General features: G+C 47.2%; 1 protein-coding gene across 6 annotated transcripts in view; it reads right to left on the bottom strand.

Moving 5' to 3' along the window:
* Positions 1 to 752: 752 nt before the first annotated feature.
* The window catches only part of rad51b (RAD51 paralog B), a 47,222-nt gene continuing 26,807 nt past the window's right edge, over positions 753 to 21,167 (bottom strand). For 4 of the 6 annotated variants that reach the window (XM_042095381.1, XM_042095380.1, XM_042095383.1 and 1 more), the window contains one exon: positions 753 to 1,302. In XM_042095381.1, the coding sequence (XP_041951315.1) occupies positions 1,133 to 1,302 (170 nt within the window). In that variant the 3' untranslated portion in view covers positions 753 to 1,132. The remainder of the gene's footprint in view (positions 1,303 to 21,167) is intronic. The other 2 variants (XM_042095384.1, XR_006032391.1) reach the window with 2 other exon arrangements.

Genomic DNA, 21,167 nt, shown 5'->3' with positions numbered 1-21,167 from the left:
TAAAAAAAGCAAGGTGGGGCGGGTGGACGGGTATAGAAGGAACTGTCCAAAATAACGCCATTGTTCAGCTAATCAGCAAAACTTCCCTTTAAGGTAGAGGGGGCTATAAGAACAGAAGTCATGGGAACAGGAGTCATGGCAACCAAGCCGACTGGAGTTCCACGGTTGTTCAGCAGAGAGGTGAGCCACACCATAATATCTGAGGGGCTGTGGCTGCTGTGAATCAGTAGCCAACTGAGGCTGCAATTTTTACGGCAGACAGCGTGCTTTGGGTAATGTTCCACCGGCATTAAACATGTCTGGCTCAGCCCCCCCCCCCACCCCACCCCCACCCCCAACCCTCTAGAGAGCAGACCTGCTGGAGAGCTCCAGCAAATGTTTAACCAGACAGTCCTAACCAGCTCCAGTGGCCCTGCAGGCTGGCAGCCCAGCGTCGAGCGGCGTGGCTGCTATAGCTCAGCGTCTACAGGCTTTAACGAGGCAAACACAGCCTTCAGCGCTGTCGAGCGCCAACCTTATAAGGGCAATTGAGGGCTGTAATGACGTCATGTGTTCACTACGCTCTTGTTGACAAACACTTCTGAGATAAGTGAGACTTTCTCCCTGGGGAGAGGGGAAAGCATACCTCTTTGGCACCAATTCTACACCCATTAATCTTCTCATACAAATCTCATCTTCCTTTACACATAGACATATAATCCACAAACTGTCTCACATTAAACAAATTCAACTGAACAAATTCAAATTCAACCCTTTATTAAACACACTATAAATCCTTATACCATCCCCCTATATTACCCATCTATCCGTTTCTACATATCATAACTGTAAACATGTAAACATCATGATAACATTCCATTACCTGGACTCAGATGCATTACATACTAAACCTCTTTAATATCCATACTAAGGATCATGCACTTCTTTGAGACTTAACCCCTTAACCTTTTTCTGCTTTCATATTAGATAAGCGAACATATCCAAACAGTCTGGAATCAGTGTTCCTGGTTTCCCCCCTGACCTCTGCCGAGGTTTTATCTCCCGAGTCACCAATGGCCAAAGTTCAGGCCACAACCCAGCCCTGGCTGACCAATCGGCTGGGTCTGCAGGTGAGCCTGAGCCCCTGGTCACCTCAAACACCTGTATTATCACACCTGCCGCCGCCAGTACTGGTGGTGGAGGGGGTCAAGGGGGTCATCGCCATGGCTCCTGTCAGTCTGTAGTCGAAACCAGTCCTCACGCGGATCGGCTGCAGCCCTGGGTCAGTTCCTTGCGCTGATATCATTTCCTCACTTGCATTTCCTTAGAAAACACAACAGGATGGGGGGGGGGGGGGAAACGCATTAGTTGGGATGGCTCTGTGACTCTGTGTCTGCTTTGCTGTGGTTTTCTACCACAACAGTGCTAAACACCATAATCCATTGTGCTGCTGACCTCCCAGTCACCACTGTGGCCAATGGACCCTCTTGACTTCACCCTTAGGGTCTGAGAGGGAGGGAGGGAGGGAGGGAGGGAGGGAGAGAGAGAGGGGGAGAGGAAAGGAGAGAGGGGGGCAAGCAGCCAAGTCTCGAGTCTCAAAGGAAATCATATGGCAACGAATAAACAAGGGCTCTTGTTTACGCTAACCACTCACAACGATCGAGGTCCTGTGTAGAGAGAGCTCATAGGACAGACGAGTAGGAGAGAAAACGGCTCGCGGCTCACCACTAGGAACTGATGGTGCAACTCACAGGGTTTCAAGTTGGGGCTAGTTCGCCCACGCATCCCCTTGCAGGCAGTCAGTCGCATAATAGAAAAGTGGGACGCATGCCAGTGAAGATACAACATTTAATCGCTAAAGTCACGGTCTTTTCAGTTCTAGGATGAGGTCAGACCCAGCAGATACACATAAACACACACCCATACACACACCCACACCCACACACACACACACACACGGGTGAATACAGGGATTCCAGATCTTGAGATAAACCAGTCCAAAGCAGGATAAAACAAACTCCAAGTCCAGCAGTCAAATATTACTGTTGTGAGCCCGTTCAACTTAAGGCCGGCTTGCACAACAAGCCCTCTGTATGGTGTAGTAGTGCATAAAAGAAACCGTGAGATGAGAACAAGAAAACGCATCTTAAAATGTTTTAAAATGACAATTACAGCCACAATGCCCCCATACAGACGAAAGCACATACACTACACTTGATGACTCAGCTTCAGCATAGTGACTACAAAGTAGCCAACAACACACAAGACAAAAAGAACAACGTGATGGAAAACAAGTGGAAACAATGTTTAGGTATAAAACAGCTTGTGTTCTTCAAGACCAGAGACTGCCACACTTTCATTCTGGTCCTGAAAAAAAACAGCTGTCCTACTACATAGAAGGTCAGTCGGAAAGCTTGGCCCTCATCTCTGGTCTGGACTCCAGGGGAAAAGCCTTGATAAAGTGCCACAGTGCATGTGCTGACATTTGAAATAAATCAATCTAATTTCTTATCGTCTGACACAAGCTGAAGGTCCTCCACATGCTAACAACGTTAGCGATTAATTGGCAGAATGATGGAGCAGTTGGCTCCATCGCTAGCTGCTACTCTTCACATGCCGCTAGCTGCTACTCTTCACATGCCACAGACCATAGTGGACATTCACAATGGTATTGAGCGCTAGCACAAGGTGAATTTGGTACAATTTTAGTTACATTTAAATGTATTTGTTTAGCAGACTCTTTAGTGAGCGCTTTAGCGTCAATGATATTACAAGGGCCATTGTCCCCAGAGCAACTCGGGGGTTAAGTGCTTTGCTCAAGGGCTTAACGGTGGAAGCCGGGAATTGAACTCACAACTTTCCGCTCCCCTACCACCGGCCCAGTATTACAGTACACCGTATCAGCTGGTGCAGAGCATCGGGAGAGGCGGTGAGTGGGGCAAATGAGACGCCGACGCAGGAATAGCTTGAAATCCCGAAATCAAAAGCAGCCTACAAATGAGACGTATCAACAAAGATCAATGCCTGCTTCTGAGTGAGAAAGTACTTATATTTACTGAAATCTGCTGCTGCTGGAGTTTCCATGACGTTAAGTCTACGCGGCTGTGTTCTACACACGCTCCAGAATCCAGCCGCTGTCTGTGTCTCCAGATAAAAGCAGGGCTATAAAACTCTCCTGTGACACGGCCCTGGCTGGACTTGACCAGAGCTCTGACTCTGCAGGTCCATAGTGTATGTGTGTGTGTGTATGAATGTGTGTGCAATCTGTGCATGTGAGTTAGAGAGGCTGTTTGTATGTGTGTGTGTGTGTGTGTGTGTACGTAAATGTATGTATGTATGATAGTGCGAGTTCGAGAGGGTGAGTGTGTGCGTGTGAGTTCGAGAGTGTGTGTGCGTGTGTGTGTGCGTGCAGGGGGTGGGTTCATGTGAGATGCATTTTCCATCTGACTGCTTTGGTACACTGAGTTCTCTGTGGAGAGGCCACTGGCCAGAGCGCTGGGCTGCTGGTCCAGGACCACAGGAGGGAGGCTACAGTATCCACCTCTCCACACAGCCTGTATCTGAACAGTCATACGCTACCCCACTCCTTTATCCCTTTATCTCTCTCTCACTCTCTCTCTCTCTCTCTCTCTTTCTCTCTCTCAAACACACACTCACACACACACACGCCTGCAAATATGATCCATTTACATTACAGTGTTCCGTGATAGGGTGAGATGAGATTTAGGGCCGTAGAGAGTTTAACTAGCAGTCCAAACAACCTTTGGCCCACAAACTGAGGCTGCGTTTGGATGATGGGCAGGGATGTAGTGGAGGCTAAACGCAAGTAAACACAGTTTATCCACCTCTGAAATGTCAGAAATAGTTTATCCACCTCTCATTAGAGTTTATCCACCTGTCAAGAGAGTTTATTCACCAATTGCAAGTTTTAACATTCAAAAATTACACTGTATTATCTACATATCTACATTCACAATATGTAGTTTCATCATCTCATCAACACTCTAGGAACCATTTAATACCATTGGTATTGTTATAAACTTTGGACCTCCACCATCATCAAACATGTTCTGAATTATCCAATACCGCATGGCGCAGTCCACCTCACCGTGATCACAGAATTCATAGTTTACCCACCTCTTATTTTACCACTACATCCCTGATGATGGGTCATACTCAAGCAATGAACTTATCTCCAAGGTTGTCCTCTCTAGGGGGAAGCTGTAAGGGGGTGAGTTAAAAGAGAATACTGTATAGGAGAGAGTTGAGGATCGGTGGAGGAGGGCAGCACAAAACCCAGCTCACCCAACCAACAGTGTTAAATGCAGCCGTTGCCAACTGCTCTTTCAAGTGTTCAGGAAGAGCATCAGCTTCTGAGGAATGGTTTATGGCTTTTAGGGAGACTGCCAGGCAGAGACGAGCAGAGCAGCAGGGAGAGAGGGGGAGAGGAGAGGAGGGAAGTGGAGGAGAGGAGAGGGGGAAGAGGAGGGTAGTGGAGGAGAGGAGAGGGGGAGAGGAGAGGAGGGAAGTGGAGGAGAGGAGAGGGGGAGAGGAGGGGGGAGGAGAGGAGAGGGGAAGAGGAGGAAAGGGGGAGAGGGGAGGAGATGAGGAGAGGGGAAGAGGAGGGTAGTGGAGGAGAGGAGAGGGGGAGAGGAGGGGGGAGGAGAGGGGGAGAGGAGAGGAGGGGGGGAGGAGAGGAGGAGTAGGGGGAGGAGAGGAGAGGGGGAGGAGGAGAGGAGTAGAGGAGGAGTAGGGGGAGGAGAGGAGAGGGGGAGAGGAGGAGAGGAGTAGGGGGAGGAGAGGAGAGGGGGGGAGGAGAGGGGGAGAGGAGAGGGGGAGAGGAGAGGAAGAGAGGAGAGTAGAGGAGAGGCCATTTGGTCTTGGCCATCCCTGTGAAACCTGCTGTGAGTGAAAGCAACCCGCAGAGACCACGGGCCCGTCCCGACAGGCAGGTGGATAGCGTCCAGCAGCCCCTCAGCCCGGCGCCCTCCCCGCGCTTGCCTCTCTGCCACACCTCATCACACACACTGCGGGTTTGGGAGCCGGAGCGCGAGAACGGCGGCCCGGCCTCGCCAGCGACCCAGCACACTCTTCAGATGTGTTTATGCTTCGCCTCTCTTTCAGTTTCTCCACCTCTCCCTCCCTCCCTCTCTATCCCACAGCTCTCTCTGTGTCTTTCTACACTCTCTCTTCACTAATTCTGTCTTCTCTTAGTTCTGCTCTTCTCTCCATTATCTCTATCTCTCCATTTCTCTTGATCTCTCTTCTCATCTTTTCTCTCTCTCTCTCTCTCTTTCTCTCTCCGTAGCAGGGCCTGTGTGCTGTGTGAAGCCTGTGGTGTGTCTTACGCAACACCCCACCGCGCCGTTTCAGAGCCGCCTCTCTCCCAGGACTGGGCCAGCGAGCCGGAGCCAACACAAACCCCACAAATAATCAAATCAAACTGCTAAATTACAGGGGGCTATTAGAGTCCAGCACACACCCTCTCTGTTCCCCCCACTCGCTCACTAGCTTTCTTTCTTTCCTTTTCTCTCTCTCTCTCAGTCCTGGGAGTTATTCTTGCTTTGGTGGAAGGAGCTAGCAGTGGTGGGGTGGGGAGGTTGGGGGTTTGGGGTTGGGGGGGGTGGGGAGGTTGGGGGTTTGGGGTTGGGGGGGGGTGAAGGTGGGGGAAAGGGCTTCCAGATGCCGTCCGATTGCACATGATGAGTCAGAGCGTTTCAGTGGGCCAAGATTCTCAGCACTCTCCCATGGCACCTCACGCTAAAGCAGCCCCTTCACACACTCACACACACACACAAACACACACACCACCAACACCATCAACCCTCAGCCCTGCCTGCCTGCTTGCCTGTTGGAAACACTGAGTCAGCCAACTGGCCAAGGACTTTCCTTTCATGTTTATCTGTGGGTCCATAATGGGAGGCTGTCGCTCACATACACACACACACACACACACACAAACGCACACACTGGTTCATGGAAGTAAGGCCCCCACTAATAATGTAAGTCATGCCAGAGAAAGCAGACAGTTATCAGAGAGCCCATTTCCCTGTTTCCTGCGGATGTGTTTGTTTGAGGTCCATCTCTCCCTGTGTGTGTGTGTGTGTGTGTCTGTCTGTGTGTGTGTGTGTGCGTGTGTCTATGTGTGTGTATGTGTGTGTGTGTGTGTATGTGTGTGTTTGTGTGTCTATGTGTGTGTGGCGGGGGTCTGTGTGTGTGTGTGTGTTTGTGTGTGTTGCTGCTTTCACATAGCCAGGTTACACGACTATTCCAATTATGACCAGTGGTGATAGAGGCAACCAGCACTCTTTTCCTATGATCAAGTGTGTATATGTGTGTGTATCTCTCTCTCTCTCTCTCTCTCTCTCTCTGTCTGTGTGTGTGTGTGTTTGTGGGGCAGCCTTACATAACCCCCCCAGTAACCCCACAGGGAGGAAATCATCAGACTGCAGTTTCCACTGACTGTCCCGATGCATTGTTCTGACCATGTCAGACGGAAGAGATCTCCACTCTGGCCAACCCAAAAAGGAAAAAAAAAAAAAAAGAACGAAAGAATGAAAGAATGAACGAAAAAGAAAAAAAGGACAGCCAAACACAAGTCATTTCCAATCAAAGGCCGGCCAATCCCTTTTGATTTCCCCTCCTTCCCTCCTCCTCGCTCAGTCTTATCGGTCTCCTAATGAGGAATCACCCGTGTTGCCAAAGCTGCCCCCCCCCCCAGTCCGACGAATCCAGCACCTCGTCTAACCTCTCTCTCCCGACGCGCAAACGCGGCCTTCGCAAACACTTTCCACCGGGCTCCTTAATTAAACACACAAGACCTTCATCCTAAAAGCATTCCATGCCTTTATGCAGGATCCATGTCAAATGCCAGCTAGCAGACCAGATGTTGAGCTTCTGGTGATTGCCATAAAGTCTGCTGCTCGTTCTTGCTACTGAGAGGGACACACAGGGAAGCGATTCGGTTTCCATCGTTTGCAGTCCATCTCCTGTACTGAACTGAAAGCTCTGGCACAAACAAAGTTAATGAGGTCTAGTAGGCAGGATGAGAAAGCCTTCAAAATCCCCCTAACCCCCCCCCTCCTTATAAAACAAGAAAACACAAAGTACATACCAGGGTGAGTGAGTGAGTGAGTGAGTGAGTGGATGGCAACTACTCACTTTTGGAAGGATTTGTTGAAATATTAGCCAATATAAGTCAGGGATCTGACCAGGCGTTAACAGGTGGTGTTTGTGGTAGGTTGGGCTGGATTGGACTTGGATAGCATAGTGTTGCATTCAGGTTGAGACTGGTTACAAACCTCAAGCCCCAATGCAAGCTTTCATCAGCAATGCTAAGATCATAGGTCAGATTTCTGCGCACATACAGATAAGGCATGAGACAAGAGGTATACCTGCACTGGGCTACAAATGACATCGCTCAAAAGGGGAACATGCTTTTCCAGGAGTACTGGAGATCCAGTTCAATGACTGGCCAGAGGACTAATAGTTTTGTAACTCGATCAATAAGCTTAGTTTAGTGACTTAAGAGTTTTGTAACTGGCCTATGTACTATTTGCTTTACTCTGTTACTCTGCCAGTAGATTTGGTGTTTAGATATTTTGCAATAGTTATTGTGATCTGCCCAAGACCAATATGTTAGTAGTAAGTAGTACTCAGTCTTGCCAAGGGCTGGGACAAAAACTGTTTAGGCATAGACTAGAGTGAGTTTTAATTAATGTCTTAGTCATCCAGTGTGTGTTTTAATTAATGTCTTAGTGTGTGTTTTTCAGCAGTCAGCAGTCTTCAGTCACACTTTTGATTATGAATATCTGGGGTTCAAAGAGAGAGATCTCTGAAAACCAACGCAGAGTTTTTTTTTAAGAGAATGCTGGCAAGACAGTCAGTCGGGCACCCCTCACACACAACTGCCCCTGAGCCCAAGTGGAACTGGCAAAAACGTGTGCGTCTATGCATGTCTGTTAGTGTGTTTGCAGACTGAATACTAAGCAGCAGCTGTGGCAGCATAGATTTGGAGACATTTAAAGCACAGCAAAAGAGAGGGGGGGGGGCAGAGAGAGAGAGGGTGGGGTTGAGAGAGAGATAGAGAGAGAGAGAGAGAGAGAGAGAGAGAGAGAGAAGGGAGAGAAGAAGCCTATGAGGCAAGACTGATTATTTTAGCAGATTCAATCATGCACCAGCTGAGGAAAGCACGGTGCACCTTGTGGGACACAAGTTAAACAGTCCCAGCCTCTCTCTCTCACACTCACACACACACATACAAAGTTCCAGCAACTTCAGTCTGGGACTACTATGGCGGCTGTGCGAGGGAAAGCTCAGCTTCACGGATCTCTGGTGCTTGTAGTGTGGGCTTGGTGTGGTGGTGGGGCAGATACAGATACTGGTTTTGGGCCTTTGTGGCTGCGGTGAAACACTTATGTGTAACTTCTTCATCCAAGCTGTGTGAGAGTCTCTGCGAGGGGACTGCTGTGCTCTCGGCTCGTCTTGTCTCGTCTCTCCTCTTTTGGCCATGGTTGTTTATGCGACCCAGCGCTGGGGTACAGAAGTGAGCTGCAGCACACGTGGGAGTGAGCCAGACAGACAAGACAAGAAGAGATATGGGGAGAGAAAAATGTTTTCTGAGAGAAAGAGAGAGAGAGGGAGGAAGAGAGAGAGAGAACAAAATAACTGGGCAGATACATAACTATGGGTTTTGAGAGACAGTTAGATGGAGAGAGATCAAGTTTAATACAATATTTATGGGATGTTTGAGTGTACATGTGTGTGAGAGAGACAAAGAAAGAAGGAAAGAAAGAAAGAAAGAAAGAAAGAAAGAATGAAAGAAAGGAAGGAAGGAGAGGGTCCATGTATATATGAGTATGTGTGAGAAAGGGAGCAAGCAAGAGAGAGAGAAAGAAAGAAAGAAAGAAAGAGGGAGAGAGAGAGAAAGAGAGGGAGTGAGAGAGGAAGAGAGAGGGGGGGGGGGGGGTTAAGGGAGTGCAGAACAAAGCGCTCTTTGTGTGGTGCACACAGAGGGAGAGGAGGGGAGTGTTTAACAGTCTGCACTCACTGCATTCCTGCAGCCAGATTACCAGCCAGCCACACTCACACACGCACGCAAGCAAGCACACACACAACCTTTCAGATCCCAACGCACAGACTTAACTCTTTACAAACTACATTCAGACCGCAATAAGTTCTACAGTTGGGTCTGATGTCTTTTCTAATCTTTTCTAAGATAGATAAGCACATACTACTAGCCAGCCATGTCTGACTAAACATAAACCTACTTCCTTCTGAGAGCCAGAACCACCACAGAACTGACAGAAACAGACACTGTCTAAGGTACAGTATTGGTCAGCTTCTGAGAGGTAACAGTAACAAAACTAGGGGGACAGGAACACCAGTTAAAGGACAACTACACACTAAATCCCCTCATACTCTGTGAAAGGGCAGACATCTGTGATGCACTTTTGATTCTCTAGTTTGATGATGTATGCTCCTTATGCAAATTGAACACATACACACTCCCTCTCTCACACACACACACACACACACACACACTTATGTCCTCACACACACACACAGAAGGACTCCAAAACAGAAAGTCGAAGCATACAGAGAGAGAGGGAGGGAGGGAGGTCTCCTCACCTGGGAGCATGATGCTCAGAGGAATGCACTCCTCCTCGGGCTCGGAAGGGGATTGTGGGACGGCGGTACGGTAAGAGAGAGCGCCTCCTCGACCACTCTCCGCTATCTCTGCCGCTATAAATACTCCAAGATGACCGCTAATGTCAACAGCCTGGAAATGGCCAGCAGGCTAACAGGCGTGCATCTTGAATTTCCCCTGGGTATCAATAAAGTATCTATCTATCTATCTATCTATCTATCTATCTATCTATCTATCTATCTATGATGCATTATAATGACTAAGGCCCGTTTCACACCGGGTGCGTGGTGTAAGCGTGTCAGCTGCATGGCGTGTCCGTTTTTATTTCGGCTCCCATGGTAACAGGTTAGTCCTTGCACACCGCCTGGGTGACACGCACGTCTCAGGCGCAGCTCGAGCCGCGCCAAAAAACGCGTGCATCCTAGGAATAGGACGCCTATTTTTCACGCTCCACGCAAGCGTCTTGGAAGCGTTTCCATTCAAAACAGTGAAGAAAAAAATGACGTGAGAAAAAGTGAGCGGCGTGAAAGGGGCGTAAGAATGCTACGTTCATATAAAGGGGCGTAAGAATGCTACGTTCATATAAAGGGACGTAAGAATGCTACGTTCATATAAAGGGGCGTAAGAATGCTACGTTCATATAAAGGGACGTAAGAATGCTACGTTCATATAAAGGGACGTAAGAATGCTACGTTCATATAAAGGGGCGTAAGAATGCTACGTTCATATAAAAGGACGTAAGAATGCTACGTTCATATAAAGGGACGTAAGAATGCTACGTTCACATAAAGGGACGTAAGAATGCTACGTTCACATAAACGGACGTAAGAATGCTACGTTCACATAAAGGGACGTAAGAATGCTACGTTCATATAAACGGACGTAAGAATGCTACGTTCATATAAAGGGACGTAAGAATGCTACGTTCATATAAACGGACGTAAGAATGCTACGTTCATATAAAGGGACGTAAGAATGCTACGTTCATATAAACGGACGTAAGAATGCTACGTTCATATAGTCAAGTCAAGTCAAGTCAAGTCGGCTTTTATTGTCAATTTCTTTACATGCACTGGTCATACAAAGAATTGAAATTTCGTTTCTTACTTTCCCATGCAGACATAGACATGCTTTAAATACAGACATAGACATACTATGGACATAGCCATAGACAATAAACATTAAATTAAAGTGCAAGACTGAAATATAGAACATGTATGTATCAAAATGGAAATATAGGACATATATTAAAAAAAAAATAGAGGTAGTTGTGTTGTATATTTCTATAGTCTTAACAGTTACATGAAGTAACTGGGGGGGTTTGGTAGACAGGATCCTAGTTTCCTAGGTTCCTGGTTGGCTGGTGGGTGGGGGGGGCTGTCAGTGATGGGAGAGTGGGGGGACGTAAGAATGCTACGTTCATATAAACGGGCGTAAGAATGCTACGTTCATATAAAGGGACGTAAGAATGCTACGTTCATATAAAGGGACGTAAGAATGCTACGTTCATATAAAGGGACGTAAGAATGCTACGTTCATATAAAGGGACGTAAGAATGCTACGTTCATATAAAGGGACGAGCAAACTGATGTACAGTAATTATCGGTGGACCAAAGCTCACGATCATATAAACTGTTGCAGGTGTAGAGATGCAAGATGCGAGATGCGTGCCGATGCTTTGGAGATTAGTGTTCTGGTGAGGCTTTTGCTCATAGCTTACACTGCACTTTATGCATGCAAGCGTTTACAATACTGAACTTTGGATGAGTCAAGCGACTATTGAGTTATTAATTCTCTTGACTTCATGATCATTTCATTAAACATTAGAGGAGACTGGTTTTGAGTGGAGACATGATAGCATTGAAGAACAATGCCAGAGGCCAAGGCCGCTCAGTCTTGCCTACTCCTCGACTAAGGTGAGGTTAAATAGTTCATTTGTTTGAACGACTTTGAACGATTTTCTACTAATTCGACACTTTGGTTGTACATCAAACTGTTGCTTTTGGAATCAGATTAGCTAACCATTATAAATCATACCGGTGTGTTGACAGGCATTATACATGATTACGCCTCTTCAGTATGAAACGTACACAGAAACTCTTTACCACAAGATTTATCATGCGAGTATTGCACATGAGTGTGATTCCTGTATGTTTTCTTTTTGCAGTCATTTCCCATGTGTAGCTACCTCACCTCCCAGGTATGAGTCTATTAAAAGCCCTGGTGTGGTTTTGTGGGATGCTGCTGTTGTTGCTTTTTTGCGCTGATGTGACAGAAGTGGGAGAGCAGGAAGATCTGTCGAGTGGCCCTGCAGTCGGAGAGGAAAGAGGAAGTGCCCGATGGGGCGCCGATCTCCAGAGGATAGCAGCCAGGCGCTGAGAACGCCGGGCACGGAATAAACCACGGAACGTCAGGGCCACGGAACACGGGGAACACGGGGAACACAGCACAGCACAGGACAGGACACCGCCAAGCCGCGGAACAAAGGTCCATGGAACACACAGGAGATGGAAAATGGCAGGGATGGCGGGCGGTTAGTGGACAGGAGCAGGAGCGGGGGGCACTAAACACAGACCACTTCATCAGCCGCACAACAGAGGCTGCTGCCAAACTCACACTCCATCTGTCTGTCTCTTTCTCTTTCACACTCACAGATGCGCACATGTTTCTTTCTCTTTCTCACATGTCTCAGTCTCTTTCACAGACACACACACACACACGTGCGCGCACACCCACACACCCACACACATCTGAGAGCGTGCACACACACAAACACACACACACAGATAAACACAGCCACAAATAGCTCCAAAAGGTGTCCAAACAGACAAACACAGATGCAAGGTTTTGAAAAACATGAACAAGTGACGTCGCCGTCAAACGCTGACGTTTCTCAAACGCTGACGTTTCTCACATTCTCAAAAGAAGACTCGGATGAAAAGCACTGACATGATGTGACAACGAAGACATATTTACTAACAACAGGGGGTGGGAGTGGGAAGAGGGAGATGTGGGGAGAGAGAGAGAGAGAGAGAGAGAGAGAGAGAGAGAGAGAAAGGAGAAACAGAGAGACGGCAGAGGACACCTAATCCAAGGGATTAGTGGCTACTCTCCTACTCTACACAACGGCACATGACCTTAGTGACACCAGTACATAAGGTTCATGAGGAAGATCATATATCTATCCATCCATCCATCCATCCACCCACCAACCCACCCATCCATTTATCCATCCATCTATCTATCTATCTATCTATCCATCCATCCATCCATCTCTGTGGGTTTATAAAAGAGGGCTCAAGGACGATGACTAACTTTGAGTCACTTTTCACTGCTTTCCTGTGTGTATCAGAATAGGGTGCCCACACACACACCCACACACACACCCACACACACACAGGGACATCCGCACAGACCAAGCCTCCCGAGGCAGGGGATGATTGAGAATGATTCATGAGCACTCCCAGGATTCCAGCACCATCACTCATATCCGGACCCCAGGGCCCCTTATTCCAATCATCGACACATTCCAAATAATACAAATATAACATTCCTATAAAATGAATGTAGAATATAAGCGTATAAAGACCCGGCGACATAATTTGTAGCTATAAACAACTGGAAAACTTCAGAGCTGATTTCACGACCCTTGAGTGTGAGCCGGAGCCTAGAGGGAGTTGTTTCACCGAGCAGGAGTTGCTGTGTTGCAATGCCTCTCTGGCTTCTTATCACTGCGCATGCATGCACAGATATCAAAACCACATTAAAACACCCGGCATTCCAAGCCCGCATTCCAAGGCGTCCACATGCACACTCCTCCGTCCCCCCCCCCCCCCCTCTCTCTCTCTCGCCAGTGCTAATGAAAACCAGAGTCTGGCAGCTCTGCAAGAGAAGAGGGAGTGGAGGGCCCAGGGGCCTTAACCAAACAGCTCCGCGTCCGGATCTGATGATACTCACACTCGCTCACATATGCATGCTTGCAATGATTCCATACCAATCAGCGTTTGCAGTGAGGGCCAAGGCAGGCGCTGCTTAGACTCAGCAGCAGAAGCCCAAGTGGCAGCAGCGACACTGGGGCCAGGACTCTGAAGGCTCCAGCTCTGACAGATTGGGGGGGGGAGGAGGTGGTGGAGGGGGGGGGGGGGGGGTGATGGGTTGAGTGAGGAGGGGAGGGGGGTGAGGAGGAGGTGGAGAAGGAAGCAGAATTCCTCCTGAAAGATGAGGTATTTTTCCATTTCCTCAGGAGCGCGCTGGACTAAATTGTTTTTGGCCATGGCACGCTCAAGCCTTACCCTGTGGTGTTCGGAGATACACACACACACAAACACACACGCACATCTCACCCTGGGGTGTTCGGAGATACACACCCACCCCCCCCACACACACACACAAACAAACAAACTCACACACACCTCACCCTGTGGTGTTCGAGAGACGGACACACACACACACACACACACACACACACACACACACACACACACACAAACACCCCTCCCCCACACACACACACACACACCTCACCCTGTGGTGTTCGGAGACAGTGCTGAGGTCAAGGGTGAGCTCCAGCCCAACGGCTGCTCTCCAACTTGGGCTACACTGTTGCTTTTTGCTATGCTACACTTGTGCTACGAGTGCATTTTGTTATGCCATACATTTGCTACGAGTTTTTAAACTATTCTTTGACTATTGCCCTTCTATGCTTTTACCAACTATTCCTGTTTGCTTTTGTTTATGTAAAGCACATTGAATGACCTCTGTGTATGAAATGCGCTATATAAATAAAGTTGACTTGACTTGACGAGTACTTTTTGTTATGCCATACTTGTGAGTACACAAGACCTTATTCAGAATATCAACTCTATATTAGTGTGGCATGCCATATATTCTGATCACAAAAAAAACATTCTTCTTTCAACCTTGTGTATTGTACAAGTACTGATCAGGAGTTAGGGCTGCAGCTATCGATTCTTTTTGTAATCGATTAATCTAGCACTTTATCGATCGATTAATCGGATATTTTTTTTTTGCATTTTTAAACAACCAAAACAAATAATGCATAACGAAAATGACATGGCTGTAAAATGATCAAACAATTGGCACAGAGGTATTTATTCTAACTCCAACATCAGGCTACAAAACTAAGCCCATTTATTGCAATTTACCCATTTAGTGTTTATAAGTGCCAGTGCCAACAATTAAATAATGTTCAAAATGCTCTCTGTAAAATTGCAGCCTCTTGTGCTTAGCTGGGCGAACAAAGCTGTCCATACTATGTTGTGAAGTGCTGGGAGGGAGAAGAGGTAAAGCAATTAATGTGCACAAGTTTCATGCTGTAATCTAGACCGGACATCAAAGTAAATAGGCCTATCTGTTTTATGTAGATTTCTACAACTGCAGCACTTACCATTAGGCTACTAACAAATAATTTTACCATTAGGCTACTCAAAAATAGCCTACCATTAGGCTACTAACAAATAATTTTACTATTAGGCTACTAAAAAATTATTTCTGGGGTGAGCCTATTTGCTATGGTAACCTAGCAACCTGTGTGTGTGTGTGTGTGCACGCGTGCGGTGCGTGAGGGAAGATGAGGGTGCATGCTGGTGTGTATAAGAAGGGGTTATTTTTTAGGCATACTGTCTTGCAATTGAACGTGAATAAGTTTACTACTTAAAAACATCAAAGCTAAACATTATATCACGACATCACTACAAATACAGTATGTGATTAAAATCAGCCAACATCAATGTAGCTAGGCTATAGGCTACGTAGATAGATGATAGAGAGGCTAGATAGATTGATTGATTGCCATCTTGACTCCGCCATCACGCCAGCTAAATTCAGAATGTATCACCAAAGATTGTTAAGGCGGAGCAAGATATTTCATCAGGAGCCACTTCCGGGAACCCGGATCGCACGAGGGGGGGGGGGGGGTCATAATCCCCCTTTATGCAGAGCAGAGGCAGCGACTGCTCCATTGAAGTCTATGGGCATAGCTCAGAATTTTACCACATATGCTAAGGTCTTGGTTCTATAGAGTTAGGAATGTGAATTTCGGGCACGTTTTCATGATCCTCAAACCCTTCTAAACATTTCAGGTACATTTTTAGCATTTTTGAGCATTCCAGTCTGGAGAAAATCGACTTTATATCAGGTGTGCGCCGGTTATTTATGCCGCTGCTGTTGGCCGGTTGCAACGTACGCTTATCAATACGTCATCGACACGCCTCTTTATGCAGACAGGATTCGATCCCCATTTCGCGCCCATAGACATGAACTACGACGAAGTATCTTGCTCCGCCTTAACCATCTTTGGTATCACGATTCATGCGCTAGTGGTGTGCTTCCTGAACAACGGTCCGTGTGGAACAATCAGATCCCTGCGCGTATAGTGCGCGTCATAGGAATTTAACGAGGCTTCGAGGCAGGGTTTTTGTAATCGAGTTATTCGAGTAACTCGATGAATCGTTTCAGCCCTATCAGGAGTCCTGATCAATTAACTAATCACCAGATCATATAGCTAGGTTGAGGTGTGCACACATCCGATGCGCATTTGGAGTATGGAACAAAAGCCGAGTTTAGGACTGGAGATTTGAGATGAACTTCAACCCCATGCTGACTAAGGACACAGCTGTAGCCCATAATAAAATGAATTAAAACCCACGTTAGAATTTGACACAATAGCATTCTTCTCCTTTCTCATCCATGATATCAATAGGGAAGCAATAGGGATTTTTTACTACTGACTACTGTAAGCTGCCTAAAAATGATGACCTTGTAATGCCACGCTGCCTACCACTCCAATGACCTCAGGTTTCATTGTATCTTCATGAGAGTGTGGCTTGGTATGGCATGTTTGTGTAACCTTTGTGTTTGTGTGTGTGTATGCTAGAGAGAGTGGGTCTATGTGTGTGTGTGTGTGTGTGTGTGTGTGTGTGTGTGTGTGTGTGTGTGTGTGTGTGAGTGTGTGTGACACCAGGGCCGTAAAAGGCAGCTGTTCTGCACTCTCTCTCTCCCTCCCCAGGGCCGCTTGGCTTCACCAGTGCGGCGTATCCTACAGCAGGCCTGTAAAAGGTCCTGTAACAGAAGCCCCATCAGAGTTTCCAGTCTCCTCATTAAAGGCTCCACAGATGCCCTGGCCGCTGTGCCGAGCCACAGAGTAAACGCGGCCTTCAAAGCAACGACCCCTGTAGGTGCTCCGCAGGGAGGGAGGGAGGGAGTGAGTGAAGAGGAGTAGAGAGTGATGGATGGGTCACACACGTGTGATTACAAAATGCGCTACTGTGTGCTAGAGTAACATGGGCTCACATGGTAGGCTCACCTGTGGCTCGGACAGGGAGAACGCTAGCCCTAACAAGGAGCTAATGGAGTCGCAGGCATCTCAGGTGTGTGCTATCCCCCCCCCCCCCCGCCTCCCCGTGCTACGTGATTAGAAGGCGGCAGGGTAATAGGATTACGCGAGCGCAATCCGAGACGGCGGACAGTGTCTCAGCGAGGGGGGAGCGTGGGTGTGGGAGCGCTGGAGAGACAAAACGATCCCTGCGAATCTGAGCGAACAAAGAGGCGAGATGATTCCTTGCCAGAGGGGTTAGTTCATACACCTGGCGGATCCAATCACGGCACCTGACGTGGAGTGGCACACCTTGGATGTCAGGTGTCACTCTGAAGCTGTCTCAGAGGTCTCAGGGACATGCAGAAACGTGTACAATTGCATCAGACAGACATGGGGATGGGGAGGCACAGATGAAGAGAAAGAGTGGGATGAGTCTCGTGTCCTAGCGAGGCCGGGCCTGTGCACCCCGCCCCCCCTCCAATTACAACAACCAATCAGCTGCCACCAGGAAGTAGATGTATGTGGAGACACATGGACACATATGCGGGGACACGTAAATGCGTAAAGTGGACACAAACGCATACAGACACAGAAAGGTAAACACATAGTTAGTTCATTGACTGGTCTAAAGTGCTGCAGTTCACAGATACCATCTCTCTCTTTTTCACACACACACACACACACACACACACACACACACACACACACAGAAAAGGAAAACACATAGCACATATCACAACAGAGAGACTGGCCTAATGTACAGCAGTTCACAGGTATCATCTCTCTCTTTCTCTCTCGCGCTCACACACACACACACACACACACACACACAAAGTGCTTCTCTCGTTTCCTTTCACATCACACCAGCAACTGTAATGCCTGCAGCATCCAAACAAGTGGAGAAGGTTAAGGAGAAAGGAAAGGCTTCTCCGATATCACTCCACCTCTCCTGCACCCCACCTTGGGGAGCCACGTCCATCCCAGGAGGGCCTCAGCCCACGTCCATGTGAGACCAGCCCAGCAGTGGGCCGCTGCACACCTGGCGGACCGGGCCTTGCGGGACACCTGAACACTACCTGAGAGCTAGATACTGTACAACGCATCACTGAAGAATCACCTCATCCTCACGGGAGATCAGCTCACTGTGGAGTTTAGACTTTCCCCACTTTCAGTGTTTACACAGCGCGGCTAAAGCAGTTGCTAAATGGAGGGAGATGTTAACTAACTTCATTTTCAGGTCAAATTAGAGTTCACTCTCTTGACTACACAGAAGTGCATAAGAGCTGGACAGGACAGGACACGCTTTCATTTTTCGTTTCCTCCGCCAGTGTGGCATTCCCTCCTCAAGCTAGCTGTTAGCTGATACGTTTTCATTTCCTCAAGGTCACCAGAGTAGTATAAGAGCACCAGAGTAGTATATCAGAGTATTCTCAAGCTAGCTGTTAGCCGTCACGTTTACATTCCCTCAAGAGCACCAGAGTAGTATATCAGAGTATTCTCAAGCTAGCTGTTAGCGGTCACGTTTACATTCCCTCAAGAGCACCAGAGTAGTATATCAGAGTATTCTCAAGCTAGCTGTTAGCTGTCACGTTTACATTCCCTCAAGAGCACCAGAGTAGTATATCAGAGTATTCTCAAGCTAGCTGTTAGCGGTCACGTTTACATTCCCTCAAGAGCACCAGAGTAGTATATCAGAGTATTCTCAAGCTAGCTGTTAGCTGTCACGTTTACATTCCCTCAAGAGCACCAGAGTGGTATATCAGAGTTTTCTCAAGCTAGCTGTTAGCGGTCACGTTTACATTCCCTCAAGAGCACCAGAGTAGTATATCAGAGTATTCTCAAGCTAGCTGTTAGCTGTCACGTTTACATTCCCTCAAGAGCACCAGAGTAGTATATCAGAGTATTCTCAAGCTAGCTGTTAGCTGTCACGTTTACATTCCCTCAAGAGCACCAGAGTAGTATATCAGAGTATTCTCAAGCTAGCTGTTAGCTGTCACGTTTACATTCCCTCAAGAGCACCAGAGTAGTATATCAGAGTATTCTCAAGCTAGCTGTTAGCAGTCACGTTTACATTCCCTCAAGTGCACCAGAGTAGGCCACTGTACCCGTCAGCCACTCTTCACTATCCTGTCAATGAAGGCAAAATGGCCCCCTAAAAATGATCATCTACCAGAATTCACTGTGACAGGTGTCGGATGAAAACTCCTCTCAAGACCTTTCACATTTCTTCAACGACATTCATGCCACCACCAATTTCTATCACATCTGTGTAGGCTAGCATTTAGCCCCCCGTCCTTTAGCTAAAAGTACATAACTTAAATAAGCTTCTGCTTTACTAGATGGTAACTGTAATGACATCCATAAGGTTTCACTCAAGCATTCAGTCTCTCTGCAAAGACAATGCTTAGAAGATGGTGTGAGGTTTAATGGATGCGACAATGGGAGCAAAACACACACACACACGCGCACACACGCACACACACACACACACACACACACACACACACACACACACTTCAAATCCTTAATGTGGCTGTGCGTGGCTGAAAGCCGATCACGCCCACTGCCACACCGCTCCCCTGCCACCCAATCCAAGGCCCAGGAGGCCCCCCGAGTCTGAAGTAATCCCAACGCCAAGGACAGGAAGTTACATAATGGCCAGCATCAGAGGACATAATGAGAGCAACATGCCGTGGATGGATAGAATTGTAATGAGATCATTCAATGAGGATGATAGAAAGATAGACTGAAAGGAGTGACTGATAGAGTGAAAGAGAGAGAAAGAAAGATAGATAGATAGAGAGAGACAAGGAAAATAAGAGAGGAGTTGGGACTGAAAAGCTCTTTTCAGAGAGCCAATAGAAAAGAGTGGCGGCCAGAAAAAGACAAAGCAAGGTCAAAAAGCTCTTGTCCAGCATTGGGGAGAACGAGAGACACACTCCCTCGTACCTTACGTAACAGTAATGACTGTTTTTTTGTAAACATTTGGTACGCGTCTGTGAGCAGAGAGAGAGAGAAAAAAAGAGAGAGAGAGAGAGAGAGAGAGAAAGAGAGAGAGAGAGAGTGCACGAGTATGTGAGCTCATAGGATTGTATGCGCTTCTAGAGAGCACATCTGTTTAAGATATCCTGTTGTTAATGTGGCCCAAAATCTTGGCCTGCTAGAATGGCATGAAGTCACACAGAAAGGGAAAACATTTGCTTGAAGTATATGTAGGGGATGCGTTTCCACTGATGCTATAACTTATTCCACTAACTACTCCAATGCCTTTACAAAGTAGGACAATCTCATTACAATCATCATCATCATTATCATCATCCTCATCGTTGTCGTCGTCAACATCAGCAGCAGCTGCATGTTCTGCATCAGTGGTGCAATTACCTCCACAATCACCAGCATTAAGCAACATCACTACAGTGGTCAGTTAAAAAGAGGACAAAAACACTATGACAGCCACCAGAAGGCTTTAGGTCACATGACACTTCTACCATCACCGTCACTGATCTTTACCTAGTAGCACCAGAGACTCTCTAATGAGGTGACACAGCACTCAAAGAATTTCCCTTAGAAATGTATGGGGTTAGTTTGTAATGCCAAAATGGCACATATCCCATTCCTTCCTGAAAGTAACATAAGAATAACGTCTTTAACCTTATTTTAGCGATTTGGGGGTAGATATTTGTATCGTTCAATACAGGTTGAAACACTGATTCGCCTGATACTTTTTATGTCATTCATATGACCCCCATGTCTCCCCATTCATTTGAATAGGAAAACAGCTGCCCAAAATAGCTGCCCGAAGTGTGTTACCAAGTTACAAGCATTACCAAGCATTCACAAGCGAGGGGACTTGCCTACATGGACCTAGGTAGCACTGCCAGACTCATAGTCAGACCTAGAGCATCCCGTGCATTGCCAAGAAAGACCTTGTGTGTGCTGATTCTCCTAGTTAAAAAGTTGGCAGTTTCTTTGGCTTGAGGAATCTTGCTCAGTAAGCAAAATGATGTCCTCAATACTAGATTGGCCATCATTTTTAAGTGCCCAAAGAGTTTTTCTGTCTACTCACAACTTAATACCACTCCCGCTAAACAAGAAAGTAATCCATGAGGCTGTTCATTAATACGTTAACTCATTTAGAGCAAATCTGATACATCTCTCCAGGGTTAGCCTATCTCTTCAAAATACTCAAAGGCATTGAGTCAT

This window comes from Alosa sapidissima, chromosome 6 (genome assembly GCF_018492685.1).
Source record: "Alosa sapidissima isolate fAloSap1 chromosome 6, fAloSap1.pri, whole genome shotgun sequence".
NCBI lineage: Eukaryota > Metazoa > Chordata > Actinopteri > Clupeiformes > Clupeidae > Alosa > Alosa sapidissima.
Note: the sequence above shows the minus strand (reverse complement) of the source record. Positions and strands in the feature narration are given on the sequence as shown.